This window comes from Rhamphochromis sp. 'chilingali' (assembly GCF_963969265.1).
Source record: "Rhamphochromis sp. 'chilingali' genome assembly, chromosome: 18".
Lineage (NCBI taxonomy): Eukaryota > Metazoa > Chordata > Actinopteri > Cichliformes > Cichlidae > Rhamphochromis > Rhamphochromis sp. 'chilingali'.
In genome coordinates this window covers 12,472,891-12,490,801 of record NC_137945.1, presented here as the reverse complement: position 1 = coordinate 12,490,801, position 17,911 = coordinate 12,472,891, and the positions used below count along the sequence as shown (strand labels likewise).

The 17,911-nt window shown below is 41.4% G+C and overlaps 1 protein-coding gene across 1 annotated transcript in view; it reads left to right on the top strand.

Annotated features, from left to right (window-relative positions):
- Nucleotides 1-17,911, top strand: part of scrib (scribble planar cell polarity protein) — a 78,745-nt gene that overhangs the window by 21,232 nt on the left and 39,602 nt on the right. Inside the window, exons 2-4 of the mRNA XM_080864220.1 lie at nt 10,239-10,356; nt 16,079-16,157; nt 16,724-16,813. Of these exons, the coding sequence (XP_080720346.1) occupies nt 10,239-10,356; nt 16,079-16,157; nt 16,724-16,813 (287 nt within the window). The remainder of the gene's footprint in view (nt 1-10,238; nt 10,357-16,078; nt 16,158-16,723; nt 16,814-17,911) is intronic.

Genomic DNA, 17,911 nt, shown 5'->3' with positions numbered 1-17,911 from the left:
CACTCTTTTTAATTTTTGTAAAGTTGTCCCGTGAACCAGATTGCAGTCTTTGACTTCATGTTTTTTTTTTTATAGCTGCAATTTACAGATGACTCTGATTTTGTAAATTGCATCACATGCAGGCAGTCATACAGTTGCTATAAAAGGCTATGAGGATGTACTGAATAAAACGTCTGTGTTTGCATGATAGTGAATGCTGTGTAGAATGGGCACATTGTGGGTTGCAACTTCCTTGAGAAATGCTCGTCTGTACAAATATGACTTTAAGCCACTAGTCACAGGAAACCAAACATTACAAAATACAAGAGATTAAATAAAAATCTGCTGATCTGTTGGTTGGTATGTTCAATTCAAGGCCATGCTTATGTAGCACGGATTCAGAAAATAGCAAAGTGGTAACCGCTTGGAAGTATTTCATGTGAGCTACAAGAACATCTTTTCTTTGTAGGTTTGCAAAAGAATAGACTTGACTTCAAACTGTGGGCAAGTGAGTTGGCAGTGACCACTGAAAGCCATATGCTGTCTTTTTAATATTGTTAATATTTAAGTTTAAGACCTTGCTTTATAGTTTAGCTTATAGTTAGAATAAGGTTTATGATATGCTTTGTGACTTAGTTGAAATGGTTAAATTTGGGCGTAAGAGGCTTAGGAATGCATTATTGCGATTGAATATGCTTACAAAGATAGCCAAACAAACTCTGAGTGCGTGTCTTTTTCATACACGCAGAGGTCTGATAAGAGAATGACTTTTAGCTAAAGTATGAGAAGAGTTTATCCCTGCGACGTCAAACTACACTGTACTTGTGCATGTCCCCAGCAATACAAATGTCAAGTTAGAGTGCTGTTGAGCTACACATACGGACAGATTTCTCAGATTACCAGTTGATGCTATGAGATGGCAGAAACAGCTGGCTAATAGGAAACTTAAGTGCTGAACATTTGGTCCTCTCCAGGCCAATCCTCACAGACGTAAGTCCTGTGTAAACTCTGCAAAACTGAACCGCTCTCCCCAGAGGCAAAGGGGGGAAAGCTCCTGTCGTCACTGTTATTTATTACCATGTAAACTGTGGAGAATCCTTTGCACTCTCAGTAGCTTTGCAGAAACCTCATCAGGCTGCGCAGTTACTACGCTGAGGGGTTGAGCTCTTACGTTGGGCCACATGATCATTGTTTCAGTTGAGGGTTCCTCTTTCCTCCTGAGCTGCTCCCTCCTGTTTGTACAGGCAAAGGAAGCAGTGACTCAGAAAGCATAAATACACAACTTTACTTGTATACACGCAACGAAACGCACTTGCATAAACTGTGTACATGCACTACCTCCGAGCCCTAACCCCGGCAGCTGCGCCCATCCGTCCATCTCTCACTGAGTCTGTGCTGACTCGTCCTCACTGAAGAAAGCATGGCAGCAAAAGGAGCAGAACTTTTTGTCTACAGGACAGATGGAAGAAGAGAGAAATTACTATCAATGCCAGGATATTAGTTTGGGACATAGAGTTAGTAGTTTGGGGGTCTTGCAGAATTTATAAAGAAAGCTTAAGGATTCAGAAAGTAAAGGCGACAAGTAAATATTTCTGACCTTGTTGGCAGGCACCAGAAATAGTAGTTAGTTTAAATTAATAAATCTTTTAACATCCTTTTAACCTGTTAAAGGATTAATAAACAGGATAATCTGTTAAAATGTCACCTGAGGCTGCAGTGTCACTCTCTCTGCTATGAGAAGTAAACAAACCAGGTCAAAATCAGGGCAGTTGAAATTTGTACTTTTAATGGGGAACTGTGACATACAGCCGCTTGACTGTGGTGATGTGTGACACCAGGAAAGACGGCTGCACATGTCAAAATTGGAAACGGATTCAAATAGAAATACATACTCCTTTTTCTACGGCCAGTATTTAACATTGACCATTAAATTGTGCTCGGTTTTGACTCGTTTTCTCTTGTATTTTTTTTATCTTGAGGCTAAGCAGCTCCATTTTTGTTTTCTCTCTTATTAAATGCCTAGAAAACTGATCGCCAAAACCTTCCCTGGTGTCCGCTGAGCTTTAAATGAAGTGGAACAGAATACGCCTAGGAGCAGCTTTTTAAAAAGACATTTTAAATAATTTTAAAGTTTTAAAATTGCCTGCTTTTAATTTGAAGCATATCACGCTCTTATTACATAATAAATATTTGGCATTTGTGACTGAAAACATCGTTTTCTTTTGGATACTACACATGCGAGAGCAAACGTCCTCAATTCAGACGTCTTTAAGCTGCCTGATGTTAGTTCAGAGTCCGATTGCTCCCTTGTGATAATAACACAGGTGATTGTCATGTGAACTCACGGTGAGGGCGTGGGTGCCATTTCTTGTTCTGTCCAGGCAGCGCCCTCCTCTAAATCAAAAGGAGCGTTTCCACTAAGGAGAACACATCTGAGGCAAACTTTCTTCTGCTGAAAGAGCAACCATGTCCCAATCTCATTATTATGGCATTATCTGGGGTTGATGTGTGAAAACGGCTTAAGCACCCAGCATGGTTGGTAGTCCACAGTGACTATGGAGACCTTTACACAGCTTTACAGGCCTTTGTATTAAACAGGGGCGGGGGGGTAAATCTAGGTTTGTTCCATGTTAGTAATCAACAGCACATAAATAAGATGCAAGACAAATAAGAGATTATGAAATACAGATTACAGCAATGTTTAAACAGCTTTAATGGGCCCAGCACAGAAAAAAGAATGAACATTGATGCGAATAAGAAAAAATTTATTGGCCTTATTTGTATATTTGATCCAGGACATCCCAGATACCGTCACTATATTGACCAAGCAGTTTTTATTGAGAGGAATTTTTACCTGTTTATTTATGACTAACGCAGAGCTGCTGGTAAGTGGCGACAGGCTCAGGTATGTCTTGCCCTGGCTTTCAGTTGTGTTTGCGCTCCACACTGATCAAAGTCACTTAGACAGGTGTAAGCGCTGTAGATGGCAGTCATGCTGTCAGCCACACCACCGTCACCACGCCCTTCTATCTGTGTGGCCTTTTCAGCCCTCCCGGGGGAGCTGCTGGAACCGGATAAGGGTAGTCATGGCTCAAAGTACCACTTAAGTGGAGCACAAACACTCAGGCGCATATGTGGACCGTTTTTAAAATTACGCCAAACAAAGGCGTATGTATACATGCGCCTGCTTTTCTCTGTGCTTCCTGCAGATTCTGTGAGAGTTAATAGAATTAGATGTACCGTCTTAAATGAAATGCACATGACCATTCATAGATGAAATTTGCAGCGTAGTGCTGGTGTGTTTGTGTATTTTGCTTCAGTCTCTCACACACGCAGACACGCAAAGTGGGAGATGGCGGGTGAGAGCAGAGGAAGTGGAATGATAGTTTATAGTTGTGAGTAGGTGGATGGTTGTATTGTTGGCTGATGCGTGTGTGGGTTTTCTGGTGAGGCCACTGGGAGCATTAAACTCCACACTGTGTTTAGACCGGAGTGGACTAGTCTAAACTGCATAATAAATACCATTACTCATTTGTGAGATAAAGGATGCGTGTCTGTAGTTCGTTGGAATTATGTTTTTGGTCAGTAGCTGAAGTCTTTGTCCCACTTAGTTGTGCAGGCTGTCCGGAGCACTGTGGGGCTCTATTGTTTACCCTCCATTCTTCATTAATAATCCACCGTCACCCCCTTTCTCTCGGCTCTCTCCTCTCCACTTTGCACACAATCTTCCTTTTCTCCTTGTGCTGTTCTCCCCACACGCCTTCTCTATCCTTCTTAGTCATTCCTTTCTTTTGTTATCTTTCAGCACTTTCTCCTTTAAAGTCTTCACCCCCTCCTCTTCTTCTCTGTGGTGCCCTCTCGGACAATGAAGGAATCCCCAGGCTGGGTCGGAGGAAGAGGGGAGAGCAGCTAGAGCTGGACTGTGACTGACAGCCCTGTGTGGGACTGGCTGTTTGGCCTTTGTCCCTCTGCCAAGGAAAATGGAGGGAACCCAGAGAGGTGGAACAGTGGGAAGGCGGAGGGAAGAAAGACCAGTTAGGGCATCATTCATGTGTAGAAGTTTTGGCCAAAGCCTCGCCTCCCCCTTCTCCTGCAGAGTAGCCCAAACATTGCTCCATGTGCTCCATTAGCACTGGCCTTGAAATGACCGAGATTGAAATCCTGCTGGTGTTGGTGCTTTTAGCTTCATATAGCTCTACACATACGAGGAGGACGAGAGCTAGGGAGCGGCCTTCTGTCTGTAGCCACTCATGTACTGACTGAGTTTATACCACAACAATGGCCACCGCTGTCTGTAGAGACAAGCGTCCAGTAATGAGCCTCTCTCGGGTGACCGACCAAGTTACTCAGTCAACCAGATCCTCTCAGCTTTTTATTTCCCCGGACACTGAAAGAGTTCAGGAAAGCACAAAAGCATGGGCTTTCCCCTCCCTTCTCTTTGAGCCCCTCACCCGATTGTGTGTGTGTATGTTTGTGTGTTGAGAGGGAATGGCTGTTTGGAAGAGTGGGGACATAAGGACTAGGCTGACAGGGCAGATTTGGCATGAGATTAAGGGGCCCAGGAATGTTTGGATAGGAATTTCAGTTGTGCATTAAAGAGAATTTTAATGACCGTATGTAATTTCCCTCTTTCTGGCACACTTGGGTTGATTTCATATGTGCATCCATTGATTAAGTGCTTTTTTAAAGCAAGCTAAGACCTGAACCAGTGGGTTCAGTTGCATAGTTTTTGTTTTAGTTAGAACTAAGCCAGAAAAAGTTTATTCGTATATCAAGCACAATGAGCTACCACAAAGCTTTAGCATTACACTGTATAGTACTTTTGCAAAATGCTTCATACTGATGGAAAAAAAACAACACAAAAGGAACAATAGTGTAGTAAAAATAATGAAAGTAAAAGTTAAATCCATTAAAGAAACAGAGACTCAGTAAGAGAGTTATTAAAAGCAAACATTAAAATGATTACTTAAGACCAGCAACTTGGCTACAGAAAGACTAAACAAGTATGCTTTTATTTTTGAATTAAATAGTCATAATGTTATAAGTTTAACAGGATTCAGAAGATTAAAAAGGGGCTCAAAACCAGGCGGCCGGGTTCAGATAATCTGATGGGTCGAGTTGCTGATGGGTCGAGTTGCTTCATAGCTTAAGAACATATTGACGTCCTCAACCACGCAGAGCCTAAAAAACTGATAATAAAGTTTTGAACTAAGTCAAAAACTAATTGGAAGCCAATTTAATGACCTCAGCACAGCTTTGAAGACTTGGATTGTTACTTAACTTTTCTTCAGTCTGAATTACAATTAATTTCTTGAAATATGTTTTTAAAAAGTAGCTTTTAGTCAACAAACCGACATTTTTTTTAGATTGAAGTTTCTCCCTGATCCAGTGCAAATACCCTTTGTTTTAAAAAAAAAAAAAAAAGAAGAAGAAGGTTGAATTAAGTTTTTGTGTGCGTGCTTGTAGATTGGCTTGCTCCGTCTCTAGTCAGATGGCAGGATTGGAGGGAAACTAAAAGCTAACTGGAATCACTTGATTGGAACACTGCAGCCTCTGTAAACATCAGGCCTGGTCTAACGGTCGAACGTCACTAATACAAAGCACGTACAGTCCACCCAGATTTCCTCATGGTATAAGTAGCCACATTTTAATTGGAGTTAAGTGAGGTTGACATGTATTTCCAGTGTATGTAGAAATACATGTAGATTTAAGACTTCTTCAGTGCACATGGCTGCTGCCTTAATGCCCAGACAGTCTTACTACTGTAGCCGGAGTTCTGAAGCTGGAATATGCAACACATTTTTGACAGTATTAGACAAAAGAAATTCATAATAACCTTTAAGCATGTTGTAATTGGAGTGATCTGAGAGTGAAGTGGACTCCTGGACTCTCAGGATTTAGAAAATATAGCTTGGAATGGGAGACTTCACCAATTGCAGGTGTTTCCTCAGATCGCATCATAGCTGTGTAGACAGAGTCTGTGCAGTGGTGCGTGGGTTAAGCAGAGGACTTTAACTTGGGAGTGTGAGGTGTTTCAGTGGATTTAGGGCACTGTGGCAATGGGGCTATTCCTTCTTAAATAAATTATGTAATTATTTTTCCCCTGCAAAGAAGTTATTTGCCAAGTACTTTGTGACTGAACAAATAAAGGATCAAACTAATTAGCTCCACCATCCTGGACAGTAGCTGGAGTGGCCCTCCAGATGAGGACAATGACTATCGTTGCCATTTGCAGTGCAGTATGGTGGAGTGCAGTTTGGGACAAGACACTGAAGCAGCTGAATGATAGAGAAGACCACCAGGGCACTGACTTGCTGGGACTGAACTTTTAAAAACTTTAAAAAGAAGTGAAATTTAAAAATGCTAAAATTAGTTGCCAAATAATCCTGGGTGACTCGCCCATGTAGAGTCCGTGCGAACAACACCGGTGTTGAAGACTATAATACTCTGCATACTCATGTGCTCTGAGTTAAAGACCTACAAAGCAGGATCTCCTTTGGTATGCCTAAATGATGACTGTGATGAACAAGCATGCGTGCAAACACATCCTGAGGCACATAGCCCTCGTCTGAGTGCAATGCAGCCTAAACAGGACGAAGCATCTAGGGAGTTTCCATGCACTTAAAGGTAGCATGCCTTTAGCTTAGTGTTTGTTTTTGTTAGATGCATTGCTCTCTATAGCAGGCAGGGTGATCGGGCTTGATTTTACTCTATACAATGAGGAATTTCCTGAATAAGTACACACTGCACACAAAACATTTCACCCAAGTTAAACAGACCCAGTCCTCCCACTAGTGAAATCTTACCAGAATCCAACTGCATCTGTGCAGCTGTGTCAATTCTCATAACTAACTTGCATGCAGTTGGGTCACTGACCAAACGTGCAAAGTTGGTGCAAAAATATAAATGCAAAGCATAAAACCCACAAAAGGGAAAAACAAAACAAACCATGACAGAGAGGAACCTCGCCTTCAGGTTTTAGGTGAAGGGGGAGGCAAGAGGTTTTATTTTTTATTTTTTTAAGGCTGATCCAAAGTCAATTAAACCTAAACACATCCATGTGTTTGTTTCATAACTGATGAAGTCCAGCATGTGTAGCTTACCTTCTGTTCCTGTTTCAGTTACCTTCTATTTTGTGTTTGTGACATCGTGCCTCCAATAAAAACTGGCCCGTCTGCTGAACGAGACGTCCTGATCAAACAAATATTTAACCGTCTGCGTTTCTAGGGCTTGGCTACTGTTTCTAGTTTGAATGTTTTTCTGTAGGCACAAGTGAAACTTGAAAGTGGGCTGTATTGACTGATATGCTGCATATTACTATAAGTGTTCTGACACCCCGCACTGCCACACTGCCCTCTGCTGACGCCTGTGGTCTGCCCCCTTCACTCCCTGCTGCTATGCAGTAAAACATCCTCCTGTTCACAGCTTCGCTCTCTTCCTTGTACAAACAGCTCTTGTCGGAGCCTCATTAAAACACTCTGGTTGCAAAGTCGTAAAAGAAAAGCATCACACTGGTCTCGTTGTCACCAGTGTGTCATCTCGCTCCAGAAATAGTTACCGTCACGTACATATTTGCAGTCCTGCAAATCCCACTGAAGTGACTGAACAGACTGCCACGCTGCGCTGAAGAGACAACAGTGTGGGTACACAACTTGTAATTCCTGATGACCCATGGACCAGTATGACACTGCTTGTTTTCCAGTGTTTGATTTGAAAATAGATCAGTCATGGTGGAAGCGTCAAAGACATCAGACCCGGGTCTCATTGAAGGAGCTGACATTTATTAGCCGTTCTGAAATTAGATGCATTCAAGAGCAGATTTTATTGTTGTTCTTGTTCTTGTTTTTGTTTATAACATTTTATTTAGTTATTCACCCTGATGTGGTTGCAGTGACAGATGGGGTAATATTGCACGGAGGGTATGGACTGTGTATGTAGACTGGATTCATCTGGTAACTTAGGTAATGTGAGGTAAATGCACGAGACCTGTTGATGCGTGTGTTCCAATTATTCAAAATAAACACTGAGACCAATGCAAATTCCAGGAGTTTGCTGGGAGTAATGGCAAAACAGGAGGGCGTTGGAGTGTTGGCACTTACGCTCTCCTTATTGATCAAATTCTGGGTAACAAGTGTGCAGAAAAAAGCTCCCTGTAACCAGTAGTCGTAGTGTCGTCTCCCTCCAGGAGCTTAAAAACTCTGGTTCAAGTGTGGGGGTTCTAACACCACCCTGAGGGGTTTTTCATCTTTAAGTTTTTCCTGTTCTGCCCAGTAAGGTTTCCTCCTCCCCTCCCAGAGGCTGGTTCCCACCTGGCTCCTGCACATGGTTACCTGTTCACATGATCACCTCTCAGCTCCTGTTTCTCGTTTCTGCCATTTGATCCCTCTCACCTGCTCCTCAATGAGCCAACGCCCACTCTCTGTTTATTTTCTCTGTTTATGTTCTCCTCCCATTTCACTCGCCATCAGGTGGGGAACTTCCAATCAGAATTTTGGAAAGTACCGGCGAGCCCGTCATTGCGCTGCCAGCAAAAGACGAGCCAAATTTTTGGGGTATAAATGCCTTTTAACCCCTGCCAAACGAAACGCATCGCTAGTTATCAGGAAATGTCTGTCATTGAGGAAACCAGTGGAGCTGAACACAAGCTTAAACACAGAGCTTTCTCTCGGGATGTTTGTTTTTACCCTTATGTCAGACAAAATCCTCATAATACACATGAAAGAAGATTTGGCGCTATCTGATTTATTTCATATTTATGCAACGGTTCGGAAGCTGTAGCGTAAGCAGGTTTTTTAAAATCTTTAATCCACAGTGGAGGAGGAAGAGCTTAGAAATTGTTTGGATTTTTCAGTTTAGTAAACGAATCATTGGTGATTGAAACACAAAAGTTGTTTTCAGCAGAAGATGCTGCTGATGGCTTGAGGTTTAATTTGAATTAAGGTCGAGGCTCCAAGCTTGCGGACGTGAGGGCACTCTATGTTCAGAAAAACAACCCGAAGAATAACTTTATACAAATTCCTTTTCCAGAATGCTTTAGTCTGCAAGTTCCTGAAGGCTGTTCCTCCCTGTCCGAGCAGTTGATGGGACTGTTGACAGGGTGGACAGTGGATCCTCTGTGGGCAGTACAATCCGGGTCTGATTGAGGGGTTAATAACTGCAGAGTTCTGTCCTGTTACTCTTGCTGCTCCTCGCCAGCTTGTCTTGTCTGTCCATCTGAGCAGCAGATGACACGCACACAGTGCGGCTGGCGGAGGAATGTTTCTGAACGCTCGCCTCTCCAACAACCGGGCTCTTGTGAAAGCACTTGGCACGGCCACAGCCGCAGCACTCTTCCCAGCTCTGCGAACGAAAGCCACTTTGTTTGGCTGCCGTTGCCATGGTGTGGAGGAATTTTTTTATTTTTTTTTTTTGGGAGAATATAAGGATGGATTTTAATCCCCCCCCCCTTTTTTAAACCAGTTGTTTAGATGCTGCCCTCTTTTGCACATAAAGGATGTTTCATGTTGAATTTATGGTTGGGCAGAGAGGAATGTCAACAACACTTGAGAAACACAACTGAAATCGTTTGTAGGACTTTTGACCAAAACAATGAACTAATTTATCTATTAGGTGTTTGTTGGAGTCATTTACTTATCTTGTGTGTCAATTTTTGTGTCACAAAAACACTAATCTGCTTATCTTTTGTTTTGTATCACCACACACGGTTTTTCCTTTCTCATAATGTGCCGTTGTGGGGGTATAGTTAAATTAAAGAGTCTGTGTTACCTTATTTTACAGAAGTTTCTGCATTTTCCTGTAATTTGATAATAATAACAAAAACTGGTTGGAAAATATTTTTATTACCGTCCTTCAGGGAAGGTTAACACTTCCTTGAAGAGAGGCAGTATTATTTTTGGGATTGCTGCCAGACCTTTGACCTTGTTTCAAGTTTGCTGTTGATATAATCAGTAGAATTAATCAATAAGGAAAGGAATCATTAATTGCGCCCTGTAATCATAACTAAATTGTGGATATGCCTGAGGCTGCATGTGGACCATCATCAGCTCTTAATTTTATGTGAGATCGCATTGCTCTTACTACTCCTGGTCTAAAAAGGAACATTAATAAAGCTGAAACAACTAGTACATCAGTTAATCCAGGGACTGAAATCATGAGATTTTTTTGATCATTAATTCTCAAATGCTATCATCCTGCTGCTTGTGCATTGAGCCTGATTGAAAGAGTTATTCTGACTAATGTTGTTTAATGTGTGTTTACAGCCTTTCTTCAGACTACTGAACCTCCGGAAACTCGGCCTGAGCGACAATGAGATCCAGAGACTCCCGCCTGAGGTGGCTAACTTCATGCAACTGGTGGAACTGGACATCTCCAGGAACGGTACAAGCTCACTGCGAACCATCTGTCATAACTCTCATAAAACCACCCTTTGACACATTTTTTTTAAAAGTATGTCCTCATATGGGGATAGTGACTTTAGTTTACAGCATAAAACAATAAAGTCACCACTGTTTAGCAAAGTATAGAAAACATTATGAAGTAAAAGGACTCAGGAGGACATAACCAGTGTCTTGATCGCCCAGGACCAGTAAGAACTGCATATTGGGCAAGTTCATTGGCCAACTTTGTAATGAAGTTTCCACCAGTGACAGTTGTGTTCACCCGTGAAACCCCTCTCTAACAAACATTTATCTTTTTATGCTGCCACCCACTTATTTTCACATTAAATGAAGTGACTTTGACTTAAAAGGTCCAAATCTGATGGTTTTAAACAACTAAACTCATCTTCATATCAATGGGACTGACAGTTTTTACCCGTCACTGAATGTAGCTTCCAGAGTATGACACGATGTGTGCTCTTTATACATGCAGAAAGTACTGATGCAGGGGTCACATTGGCTTCAGTTAAGTTAAGCTTTATGTTATAAAATTGGGGTCAGGGTGTATGAGATTAGTGAAATAAAGCGGTTAGTCTTATTGGGGTTGAAAGACAACATGAAGCCAACGCTGTTCATGGCCAGACAGCACAAGTGCTTCATTCGCAACGGTGACTAAAAATCGATGCATGACTACGGTAAAACGTACCACAAGTATGTGTAGAAATAAAAAGAATACAAGGTTAAAGCCCAGAAACATCTATTTTTCATATCAGCGGTCCAGCCTCGTGCCGAAGCCTCGTTTCTCTGACACACACAATGAGCTGTGAGGAGCTGCCTCTGTGCCTGAGACGGCGAACCCAGGTGAAGTCAAAGAAAACACTTTTCTAGACTTCACAACAGCAGCCCTTGTTACTCTAATCATAATAATCATAATAAAACCAGTGAGGGTAAAAAGCCAGTAGTAGCACTTTATCAAATCACCTGTTCCACAAGGTTAGACATGAAGCTTCAGCTTCTCCCATAAACCATCACTTTATTTAACACCATGATGAAGATTTTAGAAATGAAACCTGCCTGTATGCAGATTAATTGCTGGAGTAGTTTTCTATGATCTTTATATTTGCATTTTACATCTTTAAGTTTGCTTCAGGTTGACAGCAGTCTTTCGTTGTCACTGCAATACCTGCAGCATGCAGTGGAAACAAATTTTTGCACCCCAGTGTAAGGAGAGCATGGTCAGATCAGTTAAATATTAGCTAGCCCTCTGTGCCAGATTCAGATAGCCATCTATAAATGTACGCCTAAATGACAAAACCATCCAAATCAAACTGCTGATTCTGCCCTCGGTCAGAAAGGTAAGGTGAAACCCACGTCTGAGTTTGCCCAGCGATATTATTTTCTGCTGTAATGCGCACAAATATCTTGCCCTTTCCACGTCCTTGAATACTTCACATACACAAACGCCGTGGTAGTGGCAGAAAGGTCTCTGTGTTAGATAGGAGACATCTGCCCTGCTACACACTGCATCAAGTGCTGGGGGAGGCAGTGTGCAGTGGCCTGTGAGGGCCTTTCCCATCTGTCTGCCTGTCTGCTTCCCCACTCCTGCTGCAGGACAGTGCTGAGCCAGATAAATGTGATTGGCTGCTTGGCTCTGTAGGGATTTCTGAGTGTGCACCTGCAGCATCCAGTAGTGAAAATACACTTTGCAATGATGCCACTAGGTCATATTTCCTCCCCTGCCTTTTTATATGTGCACTAGACTAAGCAACCAAGAGTAAAGTAAACATTTAAGCTGTTTGGCACTGTACAAACTATTTTGCTACCTCTTAATATCAAGGTAAGGTGGCGTCGTTGACCTGCCTTCTGGATAGGACTAATTTCAGCAGGGCTGTGACGTACTCTCAGGGTGCCAGGCAACTACAGTGTCCAGGAGATGAGACTTTCTGCTCGTCCCATGTAAAGTTTTAATCATTGGCCCCAAAATTAATATGATTATATACTTCTAACTTAGTTTATAATATCACAGCATAGTTATTAGTAGACTTATATTTTAGCTTACGACAACAAATCTGCAAAAGGTTTAGTAACTGAAACCTTAAAACTAGAGCTGGGCGATAGAACGATAACGATATGTATCGCGATATAACTTTTACTCGATAGAGAAATTACGCTATCGCGATAGACCTCGCCGCTCTTGTCCTCAAAAAAAAAAAAAAAGGTCAGCCAATCCAAATTAAGTAGCGCAGAGCCGAACCAATCACAGCCGCAGCGTCACGTAGCGTGACTTGTTACGTACAGCACAAGTGCCAAGCCGCACGTGTGTTTGTTTGGGAAGCAGCCAGCGGGTAATGGAGCCAGCGCGTAATGGAGGAAATGAGTGTGCCGACTAGAAAAATCAACCGAGCGTGACCGAAGAGAAAACAGATGATGGTTCCAGTGCCGGAGAGATTGTCAAACGGAAGAGCCATAGAAGTTCCGTAGTTTGAAGGTATTTCGGCTATTTCAAGTCTGACAAAAACAGAGTAGCGTGCACTGTAAATTGTGCCGAAAGCAAGTCTGGAAATACAATAAACTGGTGCATGCGTCACACTGTGCGCCACGTTATTGTTTCGGTGAAATGAATTTCTACAATACTGTTACTGTTAATTCTACTCTCTGCAGTGTTTAAATGCTTACACATACACACAGTTACTGTCCGTCCACACATACGACTCGGTTCTGCTTCTATGCCCCAGCTTTGTTTACTTTTTCCCACCGAGGCTTCTAGACTTCTGATTGGCCAACATTTCGGCACGGTTAGGAATCTAGCGCCACCTGCTGCTTTGGCATGTTCATAGCAGCGTTTTCCTTCATTTCTGCCTTTATGTGTGGACGGGATTATTTTTTAAAACGAAAACGGAAAATCTCCGTTTTCAAAAATACCCGTGTACGTGTGGACGTAGCCTCAGTCTCTGACTGGAAGCGCTAATTCGTCATTCGGCTTTTGTCAGACTAAAGTAACTGTTACAACTGTTTGAAAAGCTCAGCTATACAACAAGGAGAGATTGAGAATTTCCTTTTAGTTCTCAGTTTATTTGATATTGACAAAAGTTAGTCAGTTTTGTCTGTTCTTCTGTAAAACAAACTAAGATTTATTTTTAGAATTAATATTTTGTTTCTAAGTGGAATTGACAATTTAGTCTGTTTCGTTTGTTCTATTTTGAAACTTAAACGCTTTAGCGGCTGCCTTGTGTGTAGTTTGCAATATTTGCCTTTATTTATCTGAAAAAGTCTCATGTTCCTTAAGTACATCTACCCTGTTGAACTTATTATGGGAAATAAATATTTAAATAAAAACAAGCTGCTGATTATTTCACATTTTACTTGTGAGCAACGGCACATTTAAATCTTACAAATATAGTTATTTGGCTTATATCGTGATAGATATCGTTATCGCCTGAAATGAAAAAAACATATCGTGATATGAAAAAATCTCATATCGCCCAGCTCTACTTAAAACAACTATTGATGGAGTCTTGCTGCAGGTATCGACAGAGGTGGTCAGCTGTGTAAGACCTCGGGTGGATGGGAGCAGGTGGATGGGAGCAGGTGAACGGCTCGCTTTCATTCACGTTTAAACTGTGAAGAGTCTGTTTGATGACTCATAACTGAACAGCCAGTTTGCTGCACACGTCGACTCCGAAGGTGGACATGCTCTGTGTTGGTATGAAACATGTCATGCTTTTTGGCATCTGTTGAACATAGTATTTACACGAAGAAGCATTGTTTTAATCATAAAACTACTATTATTTACTCATTTTTTTCATTTTTTGCCTAATCCCTTAGATCTATAATACCTTAGGTCTATATACAGCAATAGAAGCGTGCACATCATCTGGCTGCAACTTTATTTTATATAATTTTGTCTGTCTTTAATTCCTTCTTTATCTTTAGCCATGAATTTTACTAGAGAGACGGGCTGCAATCAAGTCCCACCTACCCACCCACACCCCAGGGGAAAAAGTTTGTGGCTTTCCACTGACTGTATTGTACTAAACATAGGCTACTAAAATAATCCTCTGACTTAATGTTTTCAGTCAGCTTAAGGCGTTTTGTTAGTGTTTCAGCCCATAGTTGCATGTTGATTGTTTTCCCTTGTTGGGGGTGTGGTTTTCATAGTATTACACAATGCTCTCTGTCTTTATACTCAGGAAATGTAATGCAGTTAGATTCAGATGTATGTATCAAATGTAACTGATGTGGCCATGCACAGTCAGTTGCCTTCTTCAGAGCTGGTGTGTTTGGACAGATAAAATGAAAGAAAGAGTCAGTCTGCGATTAAATGGGACCAACTCGGCAGTTACATGTAAATTGTTCAATATGGCGAGTAAGTGTAATAAACTGGTGAAAACTGCAAATCTGTTGCTCTCTGCACACACAAAAACTCATAGTTACGTCTTACAGTCTTGCCAGAATCTCATAGGTTTGAAACTAATTCAAAAAAGGCACCCGGCAGTCTTGTTTTTATATAGGAATATAATAAGAATACACCAGTTTCAATCAGCTGACCAAAGTCTCAATCACACAGAGATGTCCCAGACAAGTTGCACTGATTGGCGGAGACTGGCTCGGATTGATTACACCACGCTGCTGACCTGTCTGCGTTTATGAATTAGACAAAAATCATTTGCAAACCCTCAGCAATCTATGAGTGATTGCAGTTAGTCTGAAGACGATCGCAAACACCTGTGTATCAAAAGTGTTCGCCCAGAATCTGCTCGTGGGTGTCGCACACTCAACCTGTGGGCAACCAGTTGGTCACCGCAACTCCTTAGACACAATCTCAAACGTTAAATGCAGTCTTTGGACAACCACAGATTTTTACCCTAGCCACAAAGAGGTCTTTTAGTGTGACTGAACCATAACTGATATGGTATTGTGTGCTCACCTTAGTTTTAATTTATGTTCATTTGGTTATTTTTGCCACCATAAGAAGTGTTTGTGATTTTCTTGAGACTGAGATCTCTGTGTAAACATAAGTCACTTGTTTTGAAAAGGTGTTTCCTTTGACAAGTGCTTATTATATCAAAATCATAAAAACTTTAATAAAAGAATAAAGGCTAAATATTAAGCAATAAAACATGACTAAAAACTGAAACAAGCAAATGTAGTTTTGAAACCTAATGAAACTAAATTGAATTGAAAAAAGGAACATGAAAACAAAATGCTAATGTAAATATTAAAATTATACCACACTATTAGAACTGGCACTGATATCAGCCCTGTTGAATGAGCTGGTTAAATTAATTTTGTACTAAATTTTCAAAGCTCATGCGATGAAGAGCTGCAAGATTTTGAAAAAGGATAGATATTATTTCATAATGAATAATTATTTGGTTCCTGACTCTAAATGGACATTAATAAGAACAAAAATCACGTGAATTAGCTGAAACACATATGTACATGTGTCTTTAATCACCACTATTGGCCTAGATCTTCACAATCAGTGCATCCCTGAGAAAATCAAGATGTACTGCTACACTTTGACCTCTGCAAAAAAAAAAAAAAACCGTCTCATTTTTCTCTCATTTTCTTTTCTCTGACTTCTCTGCTCTTTGGCATCTGGTTGTGGTTATGAGGAACTTTTTAAAATCATTCGCTCTATAGCATCAGCTCGTTTCACGATCCACATCTGTGCATCCACAACGCTGACTCCTCCTCCTTCTTCTCTTTTTCTCCTGCAGATATTTCTGAGATCCCAGAGAGCATTAAGTTTTGCAGGGCCTTGGAGATTGCAGACTTCAGTGGAAACCCCCTCTCCAGGTAAGTGCATTTCAACAGCCCATCATTTTTTATGATCATTGTGGGGAAAATATAAGAACGGGGTATTCCCAGATACAGTAACGAGAGCAGAGTTGTGGGGGCAACACTGTTTTGACAGACGAAATGAAGCGCGAGTGTCATTTTCTTTGCTCTAATTACTTTGCTAAGTGTGCAGTGAACTGAACTTTTAAATATTGTAGTTGTTCGTGTGTTCATGTAAACAGTATATCGAGTTTGTGGAGTGTGACCCTCATTTCACTGCTAAGTAAGGATTAGGAACAGTAAATGAACACGTCTGGAGCTGATCATTGTTTTGCGTGCTTACTACCGCTTGGCTTAACCAGGATACCAGTTAATTCCCATTATAGCCCCGTTCACCTTCATCACCTTCTTACCCCCTGTCATCAATATCTCTCCGCTCCTACTATGGAAAAGTGATTGAACAGCTGGCAGAAACTTTGATCCTGATTTCTTTAACAGATGTGGAGGGCTAGTAGTCAGTGTGTGAGTTGGCTGTTGCCATTAAAATCTAACAGACACCATTTTCCTCTTTCTCTCTGCCTCAGATTGCCGGATGGTTTCACTCAACTCCGAGCGCTCGCTCACCTGGCCCTCAATGATGTGTCATTACAGATGTTGCCCAACGACATTGGAAAGTATGTACACGCTCATTATGGCTCATAGAAGATAATCTGATAAGTTAAAAGGATTGTTTTTGTTTATTTTTTTCAGTTTTTCCTCTTGGTTAGATTAAGAAAAAAATAAAAGCAACACTGACGCAAGTGGGAGCATTGGCTATCTTTTATCTCATTGTAAATGAAAAACCTTGCTCCTGGTCTGGGACGTCGTGAAAGGCCCCTTTGTCCTCTTTCCAGCACTGTGCCGATGCCGGTGCCTAATCTAGAGCCAGGTTCATTCCTTTTTTACTGAAGAACAACCGGTGCCAACAAGCTGGTAGTTGGCAAAGCACAAAAAAACTCATGAATGGAAAGTTGGAACCACAGATCAGGGTATTTCCTGGCTTAAAATGGGCTTTTGGGAATGAGGGGTGGCTGTGAATGTATGCATGATTGGTTGCGCCAATAGTTGACAGTGAGTGCTGTGTTACTGTACTTCATGTAAGTGCGCATTTTTCTGCCATTGCTGGTTATTAGATGAAGAAAAATTAATTTTATGCAAAAAAAAAAATGAAACCGAACTTAAAAGATCACAATAGTTATAGTATTATTACAAGCCTGGAGAGACTAAACTAAATTGAAACCAAAGCCAAATATTCTTGTGTTCAGGATGAACCGGGGCCATGTCAGTGGCAACAGGAAGGGTTCCCCAAGAAATGACTGAAGCCTGAAGGATCTGTTCACAATTACTTTCTTACAATATTACCCCAAATTTTGCTGTATCACATTTAGTTCTCAGACCTGCTGCAATGTGGGACCAGTTCTCAGAAGTCAGGCCGAACTGGCTTCGCACAGGCAGAGAAAGTGTTTCCATGTTGGAAAATGACAATCCCACGAGGGGCCAGACATGTACACTTTACTGACACGCTTTAATTTGACGTTAAATACAGCGCATTCTTACTATGATCCATTTAGGCCCTAAGGCGACCAAACAGTTTTACTGACTAAAATGACAGAGAGGTTAATTTATTATACATGAATACTCTTTGAGCATAAACCATCCACCTCAAGGCTTCTGCAGTTATAAATCTTGTTAAAGCAATGCTAGCCATGGTTCACTGCAAAACATTACAGTGG